Here is a 19,170-nt window from a genome sequence, read left to right as displayed (position 1 = left end):
AGGCTGGATGCCTCCCACTTCATGCCACACACTTCACTGAGGCAACCCAAGTGAGTTGTTCTCTGTTGCTGGTTTTTTTGTTTGTTTGTTTTGTTTTTGTTTTTTGTTTTAATACTTCAGTAGAAACGGATACCTCCAAGTCAGACCAGAGATGCCACTCTAGGGAGCCCAGTATAACTGAACACCTAACTCCAGTCATCACATCAGTTAACTGCCCAAATGTAGGCAGGACACTTCTTTTTCTTTTCTATTGACTCTGCGAAGTCTTATCATGGTCACTTTCAAGACCCAAAAGCCCCCCAGGCCTACTGTTTAGTAGTGTCTGCCCCAAGACCAAGCTTCCTCTTCCTCTTTCTCCACTATCCTACAGAAAACATGCTAAATCTAAGCACAAAGAAAATGTGCAGCTTACTATCTGTCTTGGAGTGATGGAGTAGGGGTTGTTAGCAGGAACCCCTTCATGAGGCCGTATAAGTACAGAGACGATCTTCTGCACTGTGGGTTCTTGAGTGATCTCTTCGCTGTCTGTGTCTGAAGACTGCAGGGACACAAGGGTGGAGAATGGTTAAAACCGTTACGCTGCAAAGGAGGAATGTAAGAGAAGTGTACAGGGAACTGTCCGTAAGTATGGCCAGCTCCAGTTTCTGGCACAAAAGCTGGACACATGGATGCGTCCTACACATACATTTTTTCATGCATAGGTTTGCTCTCCCCAAACCAAAACCTCTTGAAAAATGTGCATGCTTGGGTCCTGTTCAGCAAAGAGAAGCACTCAGCTGAAACATCCCAGGCCCATTATATAAACCAGCACTCTAGGGAAACAACTCGCCCTTGTTGCACGTGGAACATTGGAGGTGTATTCAGAACAACTATGCCTTCTGAGCTGAAACAGAGAAAAGGTGCTTTCTGTGAAGCTTTTGCTAGATCCTGCATGACACCTTCTCCCTGTTGCTCCCAGCCTTTCACAACAGTAAGTTGCCATATTATAATAAAACTTTACATATTATAGTCTGTTATAATATGGTAACATCGAACAGAACCAGTCTGGTTTGGCACTGGGACATATGCCTCCAAGACATTAGCTGCGATTTGAACTCTGCAGGTTAGATTCTGCTCTCTGACCGCAGCACTTAAAGTAGCCATGAGAAAAGTAGCTCCAAACTGATTTGTTTGTCGATGACTATTTAAAAATGTATCTGTCCAGCTTTTCTAAAGAGGAGGAGAAGCTGAAGAGCTATTTGCTTACAGCTCATTTTGGAAACTGATTACTGATACCTATAGTCACCTACCGATGGCATTGTTTTTTTTTGACTGTGAGAGGAGCTGACATTTAACAATCCAGGCCTTGGTTAAATGTTGTATTGCATGTTCTTGTTTTCAACATTTCATGCCAAGAAACCCATCATGTATCTCAGCAGCAGTATAAAAAAACAGACTAACAGCTGACCTCATCGGTGGTTTGCAAGGCTGGATAAACGCTTCCACAGGGATTGGGGGGTTGATCCAATTTTAACGCGATCTCCGACTCCGAGTTGCTACCAGTTGATGCAGTCTCATTTTTATCCATGTCCTTAGGAGGGAAAGGGTCTCCAAAGAACATCAACAGGTCCACCAGCTTTTTATCATCTTTTACTTGGTTGTAAATTTCCCAGTCCAGGCGGATGTCTGAATTGAAAAGGAGAAAGGACAGGTGTTTCTGGTCATTCAGAAGACCCCATTGCTTAGTTGGCACTGTAGAACAAGAAGATCAAGTAAAGAATTTGTTGTCTAGCAACTGGATTTGTATTAGATCACACGTTAAGCTTTGCCATGTTTGCTGTAAACAAACTATATTGATTTAAGAGTGTGTGTGCATACCCTTATTACAGTTTAGCTACTCTCTAGATCCCAAGGTATAGTTTCATTAACACTAACATAAATGATAAGTAAACATTAAAATAAATGGTAAGTGCTTTGTTTGTTAAGCAAACATTTTTGGTGGCATTCAGGAAAAAAAAAAAAGGTGATTGAGCATTGCCTTGAAGAGCTTAAAATCTCACTTGAGATAAAAAGACTAAACACAGAAGAGCCTGATGCCACAGATGCCACTAAGAAGCAGGTGAGAATTTCACAAAAACAGTATGGAAAATCCTGAATTCCCATCATTTCAATGAGGAATGAAAGCCCAGATGCACTAGGATAGGATGTGCTGTTTCATAGTAATAACACGTTGAGTCAGTTACACGTATTTTCCTGTACTCTGTCTGGAGTTCAGATGATTTACTGTTGCAGAAAGCAAACTAATATTCATGGCAATAATGCCCTAATAATAAATACTACCATTCAGATAAAGACCAGTCAACTTGTACTACTTTTCTGTTACAGTCAAGTTAGAAAACAGCTTAGATATTGTCTTACAGACTGTCAATATCTTTACAAAAAACTTCCTGATAAGCAAACAAGGCCAGTTAGTTAACATGTTAATGGGTTGTTCTATTTTTATTATTAAAAGGAGCACAATGCAAGTGTTGATGTTTGTTTTACAAAAGTTAGTTTTACCAAAGGGAGTAGGATTGTTGAGCCGGACACTCCGAAAGACAGGACACCCTCCAGAAACGTGAGTGCCAAACCTGAGGGGGGAAACCTGCTGTTAGAACATGCAGAAAATAAGTGAATGTCCGAGACAATTTTTCATTAAAAATTCATTTAAAAGTGGAACATAACTGGCTGCACTGGCAGCCTGTTAAGAATGGCCATCAGGTAACACATGGCCAATACTGCAAAATACAACATTACTTTCTTTAATCAGTCTTTCTTCCAATCTTGGTTGTCTCAGACATTTCAGGGTGAACATGTGAAGTCAGCTTTTGTGGAAGATGCAGGTAGTGGCAGCACACGGCTATGCAGCAGTGGAGTGACCCACGTCAGACACAGATTTCCAGGTGCACAAAGGTCTTTTATGGTGGGCGGCTAAATCCATTTTCTATGCCCCATTACAGAGCTGACACTGCAGACTCTCTTAGGTGCAGTACGACATGCAACGTTAATTCTTCTGAAGTCAGAGAGAAGTGTTTTCTGCTGAGCGTGTAGTGCCCTTGTCCTCATACACCAACCCTTTCGCTTTACCCAGATGTGCAAATGGAACTCGCTGTGTGAAAAGACTTAAACCTTCCCTTGCCCCTGTGTAATCGGGGCTGCATTTTTCCACGGTCCAAGCAAAGGACAGGGAAAAATGTACTGGGGATGATGAGAACTGCCACCGTGTACAGTTGGTCTTGATCCTGGAGGTCTTTTCCAACCTAAGTGATTCTAATTTCCATCCCAACTGAACTAGATAATTTTGGAATTAATAAAATTTCATGACTGTAAAACTAGAAGAGTGATTGCTGGTAAACCTGGGAAGATTTGTTTGCAGATTCTTTTCTAATTATGCTGGCAGAGACAAATGCATCGATGTTATAGCAGCAGATATTGTACTTTGACAGTCACTGTGCTGACCTGCTCATTATACCACAAGAAGATGGGAACAGGTATATGTTGGCTATTGCCCAGTGGTATTTAATTGTCTGACTTCTCTGACAGTATTTTGGGCTGTACCTGATTATGGGTTGCTGTGTTTGTGGTCCTGTCATCTGCAGGAAGATTGGACAGCCTTTCACAGTCATTTGCATAGGAATTAATTTAGTTTGTAAGTCTCCCACCTATTAAAAATGAATTTCTGCTATTAGAATCAAGATATATCTCTAGTACCTGGGTTACCAAATTACGTTTTGAAAACCAATTTGGATTTTCCTATGTTTTGACTGCTATCTTTTAAAAGCACCTAATTCATATGCACCTAATTCATAAGCTAAAGTTTTTCTCAGCAGGAGAATGCAATTGTTCATACATTAATCAGCTTCCCTGAGGCTTTTCCATACAACATAATTAATAATTGTATTGGTAGAGAAGAACAGTGCACTGGCCAGCTACCAAACAGATTTTATATGTCAAAATTGCTCCAGTTACTTTAAAGACACATGGAAAACTCCTCAGGGACAGACACATTACCCCAGAACTACACCAAGCACTGCAAGAGCAAACAATTGTTCCTTACATGTCGTAGCAATATATACCCTGAACTTTTACAGAAATCCTAATAAACTGAAAAATAATTTTTAACAGAAAGGAATCTGGGAAATACAATTGGTGTCAAATCTGCCATAGCAATATTTCATTTGAAACCAAGCCCCACCTACCTTACAGACAAGATCATCGCGGTATTCTCCCCACATGTTGTTGTAAGCTGTTATTTCTATGATTAGCTGCTGGAAGGCTTTCAGAGTTCCTGAGGAAGGTTGTACATGGAAAGCTACTCCCTTCCCATGAGACAGCAGTGCTGCTGCAAACTCTGAAGGAGCACAGCAAAGAAGTATTTGATAAGTTTTGAGGAAATGGAACAAAGTCAGCCTTTCAAAGAAAACACAGGACTGATCTTTAGCTGGTGTTAATCAGGATAACCTCACTGGCTTGAAAGAAAATGGGATCACTTACATAGCCCATATTTTTACCGCTTTACTCCCTTCTGCAGTGGGCCTTAAAAAAAAAAAAAGGCAGTTTAAATGAGTCAGTTCTTGCAGAGATTATTTCATAGTCTCCCTTCGAACAACCTGTTCCAGGACTCTGAGATATGCAAGGCAACGATTGGTTACATAAAACACACCCTCAGTTTGAGAAAAAATAAGCTGGAATTTGTGCTAACCGGTTATCTTTCTATTAGCAGTTGCCCGTTTACCTCTATGTGCTGTTCAACACAAAGAACGTGAATTACAAAGAGCAGAGCCTTTCCACATTCTGAGTCACTTAGTCTTCTAAATCAATACACTTGCATGGAATCTGTCAGAACAGCTTTTTTCTAATCTTAAGGGCTAATTCAACAGCTGAAATGCTTTGTCTTTTTAACAGATACCAAACACTATGGCAAGCTACCAATATATCCACGTTTTATTTTGGATACAGAAGACGCATCCACACTTTATAGCATTTTGATCCCACTTCCCCCCCTCCCCAGGTCCCATGTGGCTCCATGTGTTATTGTTTTCAGTACCAAGCACCAGAAATGATGGATGTGCTGTGGGGTAGTTTTCTATATCAGGGAGATAAATAAAAGGGTTTGAGGGAGAAAAGCCTGCTGCAAGGGTATCGGAAGACAGTATAGAAAGGAAATGGCCAAATGTTACACATCTTATCCATACTGGGAATGAGCTATAAGTAGAATCACCCATCTTTGTTTAAGACCGTTGGTTTCTTTTAAAAAAAATTAAAAAATGACCTAATGCTTATGCAATGTGGAATTTCAGTCTCAAGAATGAAGTGAGGAACCAAGCTGTTTAACAGTGTAGACTTAGCCAAACATTCCAAGAAAAAAAAATATGTGCCTGACTGGCAGATTTAATGCTGAATGTGGTAGTCAGCTGTTTTTTGCCTTCTCCCCACTGAGTGGGATAACAATTATTTCTCATACCTGACTGCGCTCTTTTGGCTGCATGTTTTGTGATGGGCCCTCTCCTTTTCACCAGGCAGCCCGAAGAGCTTGAAAAAAAATAAAAAAACATGACAATTCTGTAAAATGAGCTTGTCTCTGCTAAAATAACAGCTCCAGCTGATTCCTAAATTAGCGTCCATTATTACTTAAAGAAGGGCTGCCTGCAAAGTATCTTTTGCAAGTAACATCCGTAAGTGTGAATCAACTTAAAAGAGTTGCAAGGCTGTGTACAACCCAGCACAACAGAGCCTTGGCAGGTACAAAACAGCTTTTATCCATTGGCAACAATACTGTTTTGCCATTTATGCTAGCTAAATCTTCTGTCCTGGCACTGCAAGCTATCTGTTCCTGCAGGAAATATCATCAGCATTTTTCATTACCAGAGTCAAAGAACTTAAAAAAAAAAAAAAAAAAAAAAATCAAGCAAGCAAACAAAACCAACCAACACTAGAGCATTGCAGAAAATGCATCTTGTGACACAGGAAACAGCACTCCATCTTGATTTCTGTTTTAATCCAGATCTCCATTAGTATTTGAGTTATTATGCGGAAAGGTTAAGACTTACAGGCAGATTTCTTCCGGAGCAGCTGAGTAGCCAGTAAAATACTCAGCTTCTAATTTGAATGGTGCACTGATTCCAGTGTGATTGGTAAGAATCAGCTGACGCTTTACTATGTCTTTGAATGTAACTTCAGATCCAAAGTCCAAGAGAAGATCACATGGGCTTTGTAGTATTTGTCTTCCATCACTGTAAGAAAAAAATAAGTATTAAAACATCAGTCCTATCTTCTTATGCCATAGACAATTTCAGGAGATTTAAGATATGCAAGATGCAATGTCATTGTGAAGACCTGTGTAAAAGGACTAAGATTTTTGTCATCAGCATTTACTGCTTCTAATTTTTTTCTATTTCTACCCTTGTAAGGATCTATTCTGGGTAGAAAGTTTATTGTGTATAACATGGTGACCTACCAAATTAAAGCCATTTTTACTTATATAAAAAAATGGATAAAGACAACCACATTCAAAAAGAGAATAATCATGCTACATATAAAAAATTGTATTAGTCAGATATATCAAGTCAAAGAGAACTCTAGCAGCGCAATAAGAAATCTTAATGGTCCAAACTACTGGATATTGGCTTTAATTCTGTAAGAGCTGAATTTGCACATTTTTGGTGTTGCAGAAGATAGCTGTTCCTCACAAACATGTTACGGACTACAGAGGCCCCACACTTCAATTAGCAGGCAGAAAGGTAATTTTCCACACTCTCGACACACAGAAGTGTCGTGACGGCTGGCAGGTGACAAGTGCCAGGAGCACATGTGAGAACAGACAAAACACAACCACGAGTTTCACCATATGCAGTTAACTTCACACCAGTTTATTATTCACAAATCAACTAATTCAGAGTTGTTAATTTAGTTTGTTTCAGCTAAACAATGGTAGGAGTGGAATAGTGCTCTAAGAGCCCAAAACCTCTTCTCTTGGGTTTACAAGGATGCTGAATTTGGGTATGGTGCAAACCCAGTACCTTTTCTTCACTCCGCCCCCTTCAGTGAATAGTCCCAGCACATTTTACTGTCCTTGCTGTCTATGTACAGCAGGAGGAAGAATAAAGCTTACACAAAACATTTTTTTTCCCCTCTATTGTTCTTTTGCTCTGGAAAGAAGAAATTTTTGTTCTGTTAATTTGGAAGCCCAAGATACACAGAGATCTTCAGTTTTATAGGGTGGTACTGTAAAATTCTGCACTGCGCTTGCACGCTGGAACATTTAGTTTGGAAATAAAGTTTGACTGTGTCATTATGATCTGCCTTAAGGTCTGGTGCCATGGATGTTTTGTCCACTTTCTGAAATGACAGCACTAAAACCTTGCAAAGAGATATGTAAATTATAGTTCAACGTCTTCTATTGTTAAAAGATTTTTTTTTTTTTCCAAAAACAGTCTTTGATATAAAGTTGATCTATATTGTATCCGGCTACAACAAAACTGCAGAGGTTTATCAAACATTACTCTTGCCATGACATTTTTTAGATGTTTTTAATACTATCAAACACTTGGGTATAAGTATTCTACAGACAGACAAGGGTTTTGCACCTACTAAAACTGTTCAACAAACACAACCGGAAGATGACTTTAAATGATGCCTTGATTTACCTGGCAGCTCCACTTTCACAAGGTACTGAGTAGGTGACATGCAGTCCTTTTACATCTCCAGAAATGCTCAGAAAGAGGGGTTCAGTCATGTCTTCTATGCTACAGGAAAGGACAAGGTCTTTCAGCTCACCCTGACAGGAGAAGAGTCAAATTTGCTTGTGAATCAAAGATCAGAGGAAAGGCAGCTTCATTAAGAAATCTATTTAGAAAGTGTGTATAAACCTCACTGGACAAAAAAACAGAACTACAACAGAATCCTGAAATTTTTATTGCATTGATTTGAGTGTACTTCCTGCTAGCATCAGATTTGCTTTGAAGGATGTAACAAGGTAAAAATTTCTGTCTGATTCATATCTTCGTATCTGTATCTGTCTGTAACCCTAAAACTGCTCCATTAGTGATTTTTGATATGCTTCCTGTGTTGCAAGTTTTGAAGTTCTAAGCATTAATCACTTTCAATCATACTAAAATAATTTTCCAGAAAAAAGTTTCATTTCTACCTGGGTCTAAAGCAGGACTTGTGGGATGAAATATGTGGCAAATACACCAGTACTCTAGCTAAATAAACACTACCATCTTTTTTGGCCTTACCAATACATGAATCAGTGTGTCCTGCATAAAATAATAAACTGGGATTCATCTCAAGATTCAGACTTCTAAACGTAGCTCTCCAAACGTGAGACCTGGAGTTCATCTACAGAGGGGATTTCTAAATATGAGTTCTAGATCTCCACTGATTCAGTAAGGGTACTTCGCCATCTAGCTCATTCACAATGCAGACAATCTTTCTTGTAGGTTGCTCAGATGGGATTCAGCTCCCCAGCCATAACCAGAAGCGCCCTTTCAGATGCCCAATGTGCCCTGTCGAGCTTCCAGCTTTGAATGAAAAAGGCTCAAGTCTACTGGAATCCTGTGCCATGTATACCAAACATACATGTTTGGTATCATGTCTGTGTATCAGAGATATGCTAGGGCAGCTCTAGTGGTCCTGAGCACCTACTTTAAAGTAAATAACCGTGACTTAGGTCTCCTGTGACTGTAGTGGGAACTAATACACCTCATGAACAGGGAGTTTCTTTATTTAAATGCTTTAAATCAGATGTTTGAATGCCCCCCGTAAAGTCTACGGCTGAATTCACGAAGTTTGTGAACTCTGCAGTCTACACCCTGCAGGGTTTTTTTAATTTTGCAGACTCTCAGTCCCAGCAGTCTCTTTTAATTTGTTTCCAAATACCAAAATGTCATGAGCCCAGCTGCATTCAGAAAACCAAGTACATGCTATATATGTCAGTCTGCTATATTTTATTTGGAATAATCATAAGCATGGATCTGTATGCTTCAAGAAAAGTGGTAAGCTCTAAGAGTAATTGAATAAGCATTTAAAAAAGAAACAAAACAAATATAGTTGGGAAACAAACAGGCAGGGAAGAAAATTGCACACCATGTGGACTGCTTTAACGGTTGCCTTCAACCATGGTTACCTCTAAAGCAAAGCAATTTCAGAGATATTGTATGTAAAAAAGGAACATTATATTTTGTATATAATAAACCTTCCTTTTGCCAGATGGAGGCGAGATGAGAATGCCAGCATTTCTGTTTTGATAAAATTGCATCCGTTTTTAAACTTACCGTGATGTTAGTCGTCAGTTCTATGCAGAATTCTTTTTCTTCATTTGGACCTAAGGTGCCACTGGCTGGTGACACAGCGGCAGAGCAGAAAGCTGCCTGACTTCCAATGAGCTGCCAAACAGACAGGACAAACACTTAACTTTGTTAATTCATTAACTCCGTTTCTCTTGGATTTTCTTTTCAGATCACAGAGGACTATAAAAACAGAGTTATTCTAAGGTTTAGGAACACTTCCAGGTAGCAACACAGTTTGCTGAGACAAAGCTGCTTTACAATTCCCCTCTGTCTGCTAAGATTCACCTGCTTCGATTAATTTCAAATGTCTTCAGGTGCTCAACTGAGGGATCTGGACTGGGAGCAGAGTTGCTGTGGACCCTTTCACAGTCACAAGCCATTGACTGTATGAATGTGGTAGGATTCAGTTACCTAAACACAGGTACACAGAGTAGCAGCTGGCTGGTGAGACAGGACTTACAAGAGACCACCCTTCTTGAGTGACACCTGAAGGTCACAAAAAACATCTGGTGGCACCCAAATTGACACCTAACATCTATATTCTAGCGACTTCCTGCCCAGATTTCCCATCACTGAAAAGAAAGTTCAGAAAGCAGCCCACATACTGACATTAGATTTATCTGTCCTAACCTGTGAACTGAATCCCACCCAGAATGTGGAATTTAAGTTTAGACACAATTCAAAAGCAGCATTGTTTCTTTGCTCTGTTGAATTAAATGCAGACCCTAAACTGCCACGATACTTTAATACCCTGATAGCTTGCATCCTATTTTCCCCTCCCATTCTGCCCACCCATTCTCCAAGAAATGATTGACAGATAGAAAAACATATTAGCAACAATGGTAGTTTAAACTTTATGTTCATAAAGTCTGGTCTCAAGCTGAAGTCTAGCTCCAAAACCAGTAAACAGCAGTCACTATTCAAAGGACACATCAGAAAAGCTCTTTATTATTATTTCTATTTTTGATAGAAATTACAATTCATCCACGCTTTATTCTCCATCCATCAGAAACACACTTACCTTTCCCCAAAGGTATTTTGCTGGCAGCAGGGTCTGGTTAAAAAGTTTGCTGGTTGCTTTGACAGGAATTCCAGTATAAATTTCAGTGAGCGCTAGATGGCTAGACATCAGGCATGCTTGGGGGGTCTGAACTTCAACAAAAACAGGAAGATGACTGGAAATAAACACACAGATGGTCTATTGTTATCGCTAATGAAATGTGCTAGACATACAACAGCATGCTGGAAAGAATGATGATTATGTTTATTTAGCAATATTAGTGATTGGATAGCTCTTTGATAGGTTACACAAGCCCATTTCTGAGCTTCTGCTACATATTTTCGTTTTAGGAGATAAAACTACCTGCAGTGAAAAATCACACGTGACTCTCAGGAAAAAAATAAAGCAGAACGTGACTTTTTCCCCTTACCTCCCTTCTCCGTTTTCTACCTCTAGTTCTAATATTGTCTGGAGACGCTGGCACAGCACTGATGTGAACTGAACGGACACACTGCATGTCCCCAAAGGAGGTATTTCTCCAGCAGATGGTTGAATGGTAAAGGGAGATACCTATGAGAGGAGAGAGGACACTGGGGTTTTTTTGACGCCTGCAAAGCAAGTGCAAAACGCTGTACCTGCACACTCCAACTAGGATTTGTGTGCGTCTAGTTTTTCCTCAGACATGTCCTTTTTCTCTACCCCTAGATTCCCATCTGTGTGGATTTTAGTAAGCACAACACTAGCTTTGTGAAAACCTGGCTAGACGAGGAGGAGGGACTTTGCTTCTATGGGGGCAGCCAGTAAAACAATAATTGCTTAACCAAGGGATTAAGAGGGATACCTGTGCGTAGGGTGAGGGGGAGCATGAAGCAGTCAGCAGCAGCAGTGTCTCCTCCCAAGCAGAGAGGCTGAGCAGCAGCTATGCAAGGTGCTAAGGGGAGATTCCTGAACACAGACTCAAGAAAGGAGGGCTGGAGGAGCACAGATAGAAAAAGCACAAGCAAAAGGATGGGGGCTGGAGAAGTTCTGGAAAAGGAAAGAGGCAGCTTTTATGCAGGAGGAAGTGAGAACTTGATCTATGATCTTCACTGGGATATGAACAGACTCTGGGAAGATAAATTCAAAAGATTAAGGCTCAACAATCTCTCTGAGGTCCTGGGAAGTGTTGGGAATGCCAGAGGACAAAGAAATAATAAAGTGAGAAGGAAGAGTTTGAGGACTGTGAGGACAGGGTCTCCTCCAGGGCACCATGATTCAGGCACTTCTGATTATAATTGTTTTGTGGAAAAGGGACTGGCACACACACAGCTGTTTTGAAAGGCTGACATAGCCACCACTCATACAGCCTTCTTTTTTTGCCATCAACTTTCACCCAAAGTTGGTGATGTATCTGCATCACATGTAAGAAAAACAAACAAAAACCAACAAAGTTCCTGCTTAATAAGCTGCTCTTTCTTTTGCAAGACTGACAAAAACTGTCCAGAAAAACAGAACTTCTGAACAGCGTTTAGATGAATTTTACCATGAAACTAGCAAACTCAACTCCATGCATGGTCAATTATGTAAAGAGAGTTTGGCCTCTTGTTACTAGGAAAAGCACTTATCCTTGAGTCCGGATTTCCTCACTTCCCTTTAATGCTCAACACCAAGAAGAAATCTATCTACAAAGTCCACTGTGTGCCAGAAATAATCCTAATAAACATTTTGCTTGTAGGTTTTTGTTTGTTTGTTTGTTTAATATCAGAATATACAATGGTCTGCAGACAGCAGCTACCTGTATCACCTCCAAACTGCTCTAGTTATTTCACATGGAATGGTGGCATGAGCTCTGAAGTCAAGGGCTGGAATGGACTGTATTTGAGATATCACGGCCTAGATAATACTGAACAGTAGTTTAGTATTCACTGTGGTAAGAAGTCGTCATTTTGGGACAGACTTGCATGTTTCAAAGCTATCATTTGAAGCCAAAAAGTCCAATTCGGTAGGTGCTGAGATTCTTGTATCTGATGCTGATGTGGGTGCGTGGGAGGAATGTTGAGCAGCCTCCATTCTGATAAAAACCTTACCCCCTACATACATTAGCAGCAGCTGAAATCCCTGTCATACAGGAGATACTCCATGTCTCTTTGGATCAGACTGGCAAGGGAGTTGAAATAAATAGAATTTTAAAAAAATGCAGATGTATTCCATTTCAAAAAGAACTTGTGCACTTATGTAACACGTAACTCTGCAGAATCCATTTGATAAGGGGTCACTGAAATCAGAACTTTTGATATCTGGAATGAATAGTACAGCCTGAGAAAGAAATAGCTAACGAGGGAGCATGGCAAGTTACAGCAGTGACTTACCTCTTCATTTCTTTCAGCTAGACAAACCTGGCTTTCTTGCATTCTCCACCGTGCTGGCAGCTGACACAGATTTTTAATCTCAAAGGTTCTTAACACACTCTCACCCCACTTAATCAAGCCTAACTGGAGTGATGGAACATCAATGCAAAGAAAAGGACCCTAGGACACCAAGAAACAGATGTCAAAATGGACATTTCTGCCAAAACTGCCTAATTATAAAACATTATTAGCTAAGATTAATGTTCAGCTTCTCAGAGAATAGCAGAAAGCAAATGCCTTGCGTGTAATACAGAAAAAATCTTACTGTCATGGGAGTATCAGCATTTACACAGCTGTTACTAGACAGTAAAAATGCCTGCTATTTGTAACTACCCTAGATTTTTCAGGCCTTCAAGAAGCAAATGGCTTTTTACAGTCAACAGCCAGGCCTGTATCTAGTCACACTGCACCACTGAACTGGTCCTCACCTTGAAAGCAGCCTCGACATGCAGCACGACTGGCTCTGGAGAGTGTTCAATTTTACACGGCAGGTTATGGCTGACATGCCCAGGTTTGCCTCCAGTAATTGTCAGTTCAAATTCACAGCATTTATTCATATCTATAAAGAAAAACAAACAAACAAAATCACCCTCTTGAACTGAAATAACCCACTGTAAGCCTATTACTGAATCACACAGAATCACAGAATCGTCTAGGTTGGAAGAGACCTCCAAGATCACCGAGTCCAACCTCTGACCTAACACTAACAAGTCCTTCACTAAACCATATCACTAAGCTCAACATCTAAATGTCTTTTAAAGACCTCCAGGGATGGCGACTCAACCACTTCCCTGGACAGCCCATCCCAATGCTTAACAACGCTTTCAGTAAATAAATTCTTCCTAATATCCAACCTAAACCTCCCCTGGCGCAACTTTCGCCCATTCCCCCTCGTCCTGTCACCAGGCACGTAGGAGAACAGACCAACCCCCACCTCTCTACAGCCTCCTTTAAGGTAACTGTAGAAAGTGATAAAGTCGCCCCTGAGCCTCTTCTTCTCCAGGCTAAACAACCCCAGCTCCCTCAGCCGCTCCTCGTAAGACTTGTTCTCCAGACCCCTCACCAGCTTCGTTGCCCTTCTCTGGACTCGCTCGAGCACCTCCATGTCCTTCCTGTAGCGAGGGGCCCAAAACTGAACACAGTACTCAAGGTGCGGCCTCACCAGAGCCGAGTACAGGGGGACAATCACTTCCCTCGACCTGCTGGCCACACTGCTTCTTATGCAAGCCAGGATGCTGTTGGCCTTCTTGGCCACTTGAGCACACTGCTGGCTCATATTCAGCTGCCTATCAACCAGTACTCCCAGGGCCTTCTCCGCCAGGCAGCTTTCCAGCCACTCATCTCCCAGACTGTAGCTCTGCTTGGGGTTGTTGCGCCCCACGTGCAGGACCCGGCACTTGGCCTTGTTGAACTTCATGCAGTTGACCTCAGCCCATCGCTCCAGCCTATCCAGATCCTCCTGCAGAGCCTTCCTGCCCTCGAGCAGATTGACACATGCACCTAACTTGGTGTCATCTGCAACTTACTGAGGGTGCACTCGATCCCCTCATCCACATCATCGATAAAGATATAAAAAGAACTGGCCCCAGTACTGAGCCCTGGGGGACGCCCTGAAGCTCCTGGAACCAACTAAAGTCTTCCACTGGCTCCAGTAGGCTGGGGATCAGGCCCTGCTTGCATTATAATGCTCTAAGACACTTCTCTTCCACGAGTACCATTTTAAATATTTCTACCATTAATTGATACCTGCAAGTCACAGCAACGTTACCTATGACACCTGTATGAGGTTCAACTTCCACAATGTCACAGGCTGCGATTTTCTCCCATGTGTACTTGATCAATGATTTGCTGTTATTCCACATCTAGAACAATTAAAATCACCAAGTTAATTAACATACTTTAAGCTTTCATAGCAACAAGTCAATCTGCTGAGAGCAGTAATGCACTGCAAATGGTATTGCAAGCCTCACATCACATACTTATCTTTGCAAACCTGAACGATATCCTGATCGCTACTAAATGTTAGAACTTACTGATGTATCTTCAGTCTAGCTCCAACATATAGTACCTTCACCTGAATCTTGAAATAAACCAAGCAAACTAAAAGTGGAAAGACACAGAACTTCATCTGACTTGAACAGTACCAACCCAGTATCATGCACTAACTTCTGTTATTTTCATCATATGCTGTAACCTTCGTTTGCTTTCCGCCTCTGTCATGTAAAATGAGGACAACAAGAAGTAGAATTCGTCTGACTGGATTTCAGATGTCTTCAAAACAGCTGAAAGCTCTACATCTGATCTCATCTCCTAGCATTCTCTTTACAGTCAATAAAGCCAATTTGATAGTGCTGGGAGCCATTCCTCCCATACATTTTAGCCTATAGGATGTTATGAATCACCCTCCGGATGCTGTCATATAGACTCCAAGGCCGATAAGAAAAACTTAAGAGCAGGTAGCTCAGAGGTGGAGATCTATGCCAAAAGCACTGTATTTGGTCTGATGAACTTGGTGGCTACCTTCACACTGGTGTTTGGCGTTTTCTGAAACTTGAAGAAGATCCATTAACTTTTACAGAATGTTATCTGGAAATATTTGAAGCCTGTTAAGTTCTTCAAAAATGTAGCAGGACTTCAAAGCTTAAACTTGAAATCCTTCTTTTGAAAGCACCTTTTTTTTTTTTTTTTGCCAAAGGACCTGTTTGTGAGGGAGATGTAAGCTCTTGAAATCATTGGCCTGCTCTTCAGATCTATTCAGACCGTACTCTTAATTACAGCCAATAAGGTTGTTCATCATAAGCACGGTCATCTCTAAGCAAAGCTCAAACTCTTATTTTTTAAGAGTCTTATTTTTTAAGACTTATTTTTTTAAGACTAAAAGAAAATTGAAAACATTGCGGAATGTTATTATATTATCATTAAATGACTTATATTATCATTAAATGACTTAATTACCTATATCACCTTTAACTATACCGGATTGCTGGAAAGTATGAAATGGCTGCCTTAAGCTGAAAAAGAACTTGTGGGAAGAGTGAGCAGAGAACTGAATGCCAATTAGCTTACTCTCTAAGAAGAAACATGAAGACCATTAACCGGGAAACCTCTTCCTGCCTGGCCATAGCTAACAGGTTTATTTCTATTTAGGTGAGGCCATGATCAAAAGGATCTTGACCTATAGTGAAAAGGATGCTGAATGAGTGGACAGTTGCAGCAGGAACCTGTCCCATAATAGTCAAACAGAAATTATCAGGACCTGCAGGAATAGCATAAGGTCTAGGAAGCTACAGTCTAAATGACTTCAGCTTTTCTGTGCTTGCAGTAGTCCTTCAAACAAACAGTGCCTCTGTTACAAAGTCATTTAATCATCCATTGGCTATTCCCTCTAGCTGGAAAAATCTTGCACTACAGGAGTGACAGATTGATAAGCAACAGCTTTGTGACCCAGAAAAGCATTTGGAAGCGTAACGCTCTGCGATATCAAACCTGAGAGATGAAAAAAGAACAAAGCCTACTGCCTGGAGTGCAGGGCAAAGGAGGCCTGCTAGGGGATTTCAGTACAGTAGCTATGGCCTCCTTTAAAAATATTTAAGGAAAACTAAAATAACATGGATCATCTGATAGCTTCTAACACCCATGACATCCAGTGACACAAAGCACTTGATAACAATGAAGTAAAAAGCAAACAAACCTTAAATGTTTTTCTGACATTTACACTAATAAAGCTTTCTCCAGGGATGATAATGGCGTACGGCTCCAGAAGAAGCTGAAATGGTTCTGTTGATCCTTTAACTTCTATTTCCAGCACTATTACATCCTCTGCCTTGTATTGTGGGATGTTGTGAAGCATTCCCTCTCTCACTAAACTTCAGGAAGAAATGTAGCAGAATTATTAAACCTTTTAAACTTCTGTTTAAACTGGATGCCATCTTTTAATTGCCAGATCAAAAGTAAGAAACATCAAAAATTTCTCCACTACAGACTGCTGGAGTGCAATTAAAAACTGGAAAAATCCAGTGGTCTTTTAACATGCTCTGGTTGTCCCAGTACATTCATGGAATAAGTATCTAAGTCATTACTGCTTGTCACAGCAGTCTATAAGAGAAAAAACTGCTGGAAATCTCAGCAGGAAGCTTGGGAAATGAACAGACAAAATGTCAGAATTATCTTTTTTTCAAGAGAGGTGCAGCCCCAGCTAGGGCTAAGGCATGTGTTCATACATGATGGAAGCTCACAGACACACTTTGTACCACTGTTAGTTGTGCACATACAATCCTTTATAACTGTCAGTCCATCATAACCAGGAGGATAAAAAATCCTAGTAAATTTATGAAATACCACAGGTAAAACGTGGCTACACGTTACATGGAAATCTTGTTTTTCAGCTTACCTAGGTGATTCTGGGATGTCCCTCAGAACCATCTGAATCACACTGTGATATGTCTTCAGCTGTACAAATGAAGAAGGAGAGGCTTTTATTGTCAAGTAGGCAGTTACATTGAGAATTCAAAAATAGAGATGAAAACGTAGTTTACATTTAAATTATGAACAACCATCATTGAAGTACTAAACTCTGAAAAACCATATTCAAAATAGAGTTACTAAAAGAAATCGTTGGACTGCAAAACATTAAGCCAGATTGTGATCTCATGGTTTATGGTTCCAAGAAAAATACTCATTTTTGACATGCCTGTTATTATTTCCCTTGCATATTGCATACTACAGCAAGCATCTGCAAATACTCTGCAAATTAAGATTAGTATTGCTGTACTAACTTAAGGTTTCTTTAGCTACTCCAGGGCATTTAACTGACCATCAATCTAATTTTGAATAAAAAACACTATTTTGCTGTGATGGGGAAGGAGGATGCCTCGTATGTTCTAATGGCAAAAAACAAACCACACCAACAGCAAATAAAACAACCACAGAAGCAGGCCTTAAATCAGAAGGGCTTTGCAAAGGATTCATTTATTTACAAAGAGACATTTATCTAAGTGGGTATGTTAACGTATTTTTGTTAATGAATTAAAATCTTTAAAACTTCATTAATATATTTTCATATTAAAGTATTTTTTTAAGTTAATTTCTCTTCCACATTTACTTGAGGCATTCCTATGTCTGTCAATCAACACGCCATGGGACTTACTCTGGATCAAGTTTCTTTGAATACAGTGAGCTCATGCTCCCTATTTACATGGATGGGAGAGCAGAAACTAAGACAACAGTCAGCCATCCACTGGTACAGCTGCACTCACACATCACTGCACCCCCTCTTTACAACAGCTGCATGTCATCATTCCCCTGCCAAAATCTACTACTACCCCTTTTATTTACTGCAGAGCTGTTCATAGGTCCCTTTTCAGCCCAAACAAGCTACAGTTGGAAACGGTTTAAATAATCAGTTTGCTAACCAAGACTTTTGAGCTATAATGTGGGTATGGGGTAGGTTCCCCCAAAGGAACTCCGTTGGCAGATCCTGATTGTCAGGGGATTATGGAGGGGCTGGTAGAGCAGTAAGGATGGCAACTTTATCAGCCAGCACAGCTGCAGCTAAGAGGACGTGTCCACAGTTTCAGTGTAAAGTTAATGGTGTCCAATCAGTACCAGAAATGCCATGAGATCAGAAGCTGCCTCATATTTTGCAGTCAAAACATGTTTTCTTTCAGTAACTTTCTATATTTTGAATACTGTTTATTAGAGCATGCTACCAGCCAATTACATTTAATTCAGAAAGCTGCACAGCATGGGTTTTATGACTTGCATAAAAATACACAGCTGGAGTTTGTAGATAGGAAGGAATCGCAAGCCATACCTCCTGTGGAGCATAAGTGAGAGTAAACTCATGATCAGCATGGGGAAGCAAAACTCCCTGCTCAGGATTCAGGGAGAAGGCAGACTCCGTGTCTCGTTTGTATTCAATCTTTGTGAAGTCTGCAGCTTCTTCTGGCACTGATGGCTGCAGATTAGGCTTTATTATCTGCCAGTAGAAAGGAAGTTCTACGTGGCTACAAAGTGATCAATAAACAAAAAGAAACTATGATTAAAAAAATTAGACATTTTTAAGCAAGATATTAGGAGAAATTTTTCAGCTGTTTTTTCCATGCAGCAAATTCCTCTCCTTATAGATTATAGGGGGTTCAGTTTATCAGTGCTCGTGAGCTACAAGGCTGATGAGACAGCAGAGAAAGAGTCAGAGTATATAAATTCTCCAAAGAATATGTTAATATATTGAAGTAAATTATATATATATATATGCACAAGAGATGTTAACACTTTCTTGCCTTATTTAACTTGTTATGTTAATGCAACTTTTAAGAAAGTCTAAAATCCTTTCAAGAATTTGAGATCAACAGGACCATTCCTGCTGATATCAGTGTTTGCATTGGATCACTGCTAATAATCTGTGTAACGTTCTGAATTTAATCCAAATGCAAGCTCTGGTCTTTAACAAGTCAATAAACAGTGGCTCCAGCTA

At 40.3% G+C, this 19,170-nt stretch overlaps 1 protein-coding gene across 5 annotated transcripts in view; it reads right to left on the bottom strand.

Moving 5' to 3' along the window:
• The window catches only part of DLEC1 (DLEC1 cilia and flagella associated protein), a 39,209-nt gene that overhangs the window by 9,060 nt on the left and 10,979 nt on the right, over positions 1-19,170 (bottom strand). For all 5 annotated transcript variants that reach the window (XR_010829039.1, XM_066991405.1, XM_066991407.1 and 2 more), the window contains exons 14-30: positions 18,508-18,700; positions 17,086-17,144; positions 16,387-16,561; positions 14,464-14,557; positions 13,124-13,254; positions 12,657-12,815; positions 10,739-10,878; positions 10,330-10,483; positions 9,294-9,404; positions 7,665-7,795; positions 6,069-6,251; positions 5,483-5,550; positions 4,218-4,369; positions 3,577-3,680; positions 2,539-2,609; positions 1,448-1,665; positions 413-538 (exon numbers count right to left, since the gene is read on the bottom strand). Coding sequence is in view for 4 of the 5 variants with exons in the window: in XM_066991405.1 (XP_066847506.1) it covers positions 413-538; positions 1,448-1,665; positions 2,539-2,609; positions 3,577-3,680; positions 4,218-4,369; positions 5,483-5,550; positions 6,069-6,251; positions 7,665-7,795; positions 9,294-9,404; positions 10,330-10,483; positions 10,739-10,878; positions 12,657-12,815; positions 13,124-13,254; positions 14,464-14,557; positions 16,387-16,561; positions 17,086-17,144; positions 18,508-18,700 (2,269 nt within the window). In the remaining variant the exon portion in view is untranslated. The remainder of the gene's footprint in view (positions 1-412; positions 539-1,447; positions 1,666-2,538; positions 2,610-3,576; positions 3,681-4,217; positions 4,370-5,482; positions 5,551-6,068; positions 6,252-7,664; positions 7,796-9,293; positions 9,405-10,329; positions 10,484-10,738; positions 10,879-12,656; positions 12,816-13,123; positions 13,255-14,463; positions 14,558-16,386; positions 16,562-17,085; positions 17,145-18,507; positions 18,701-19,170) is intronic.

Source organism: Anser cygnoides, chromosome 2, assembly GCF_040182565.1.
Source record: "Anser cygnoides isolate HZ-2024a breed goose chromosome 2, Taihu_goose_T2T_genome, whole genome shotgun sequence".
In the NCBI taxonomy this organism is placed as follows: Eukaryota; Metazoa; Chordata; class Aves; order Anseriformes; family Anatidae; genus Anser; species Anser cygnoides.
The sequence above is the reverse complement of the archived record's forward strand: the minus strand, read 5'-3'. Positions and strand labels throughout refer to the sequence as shown.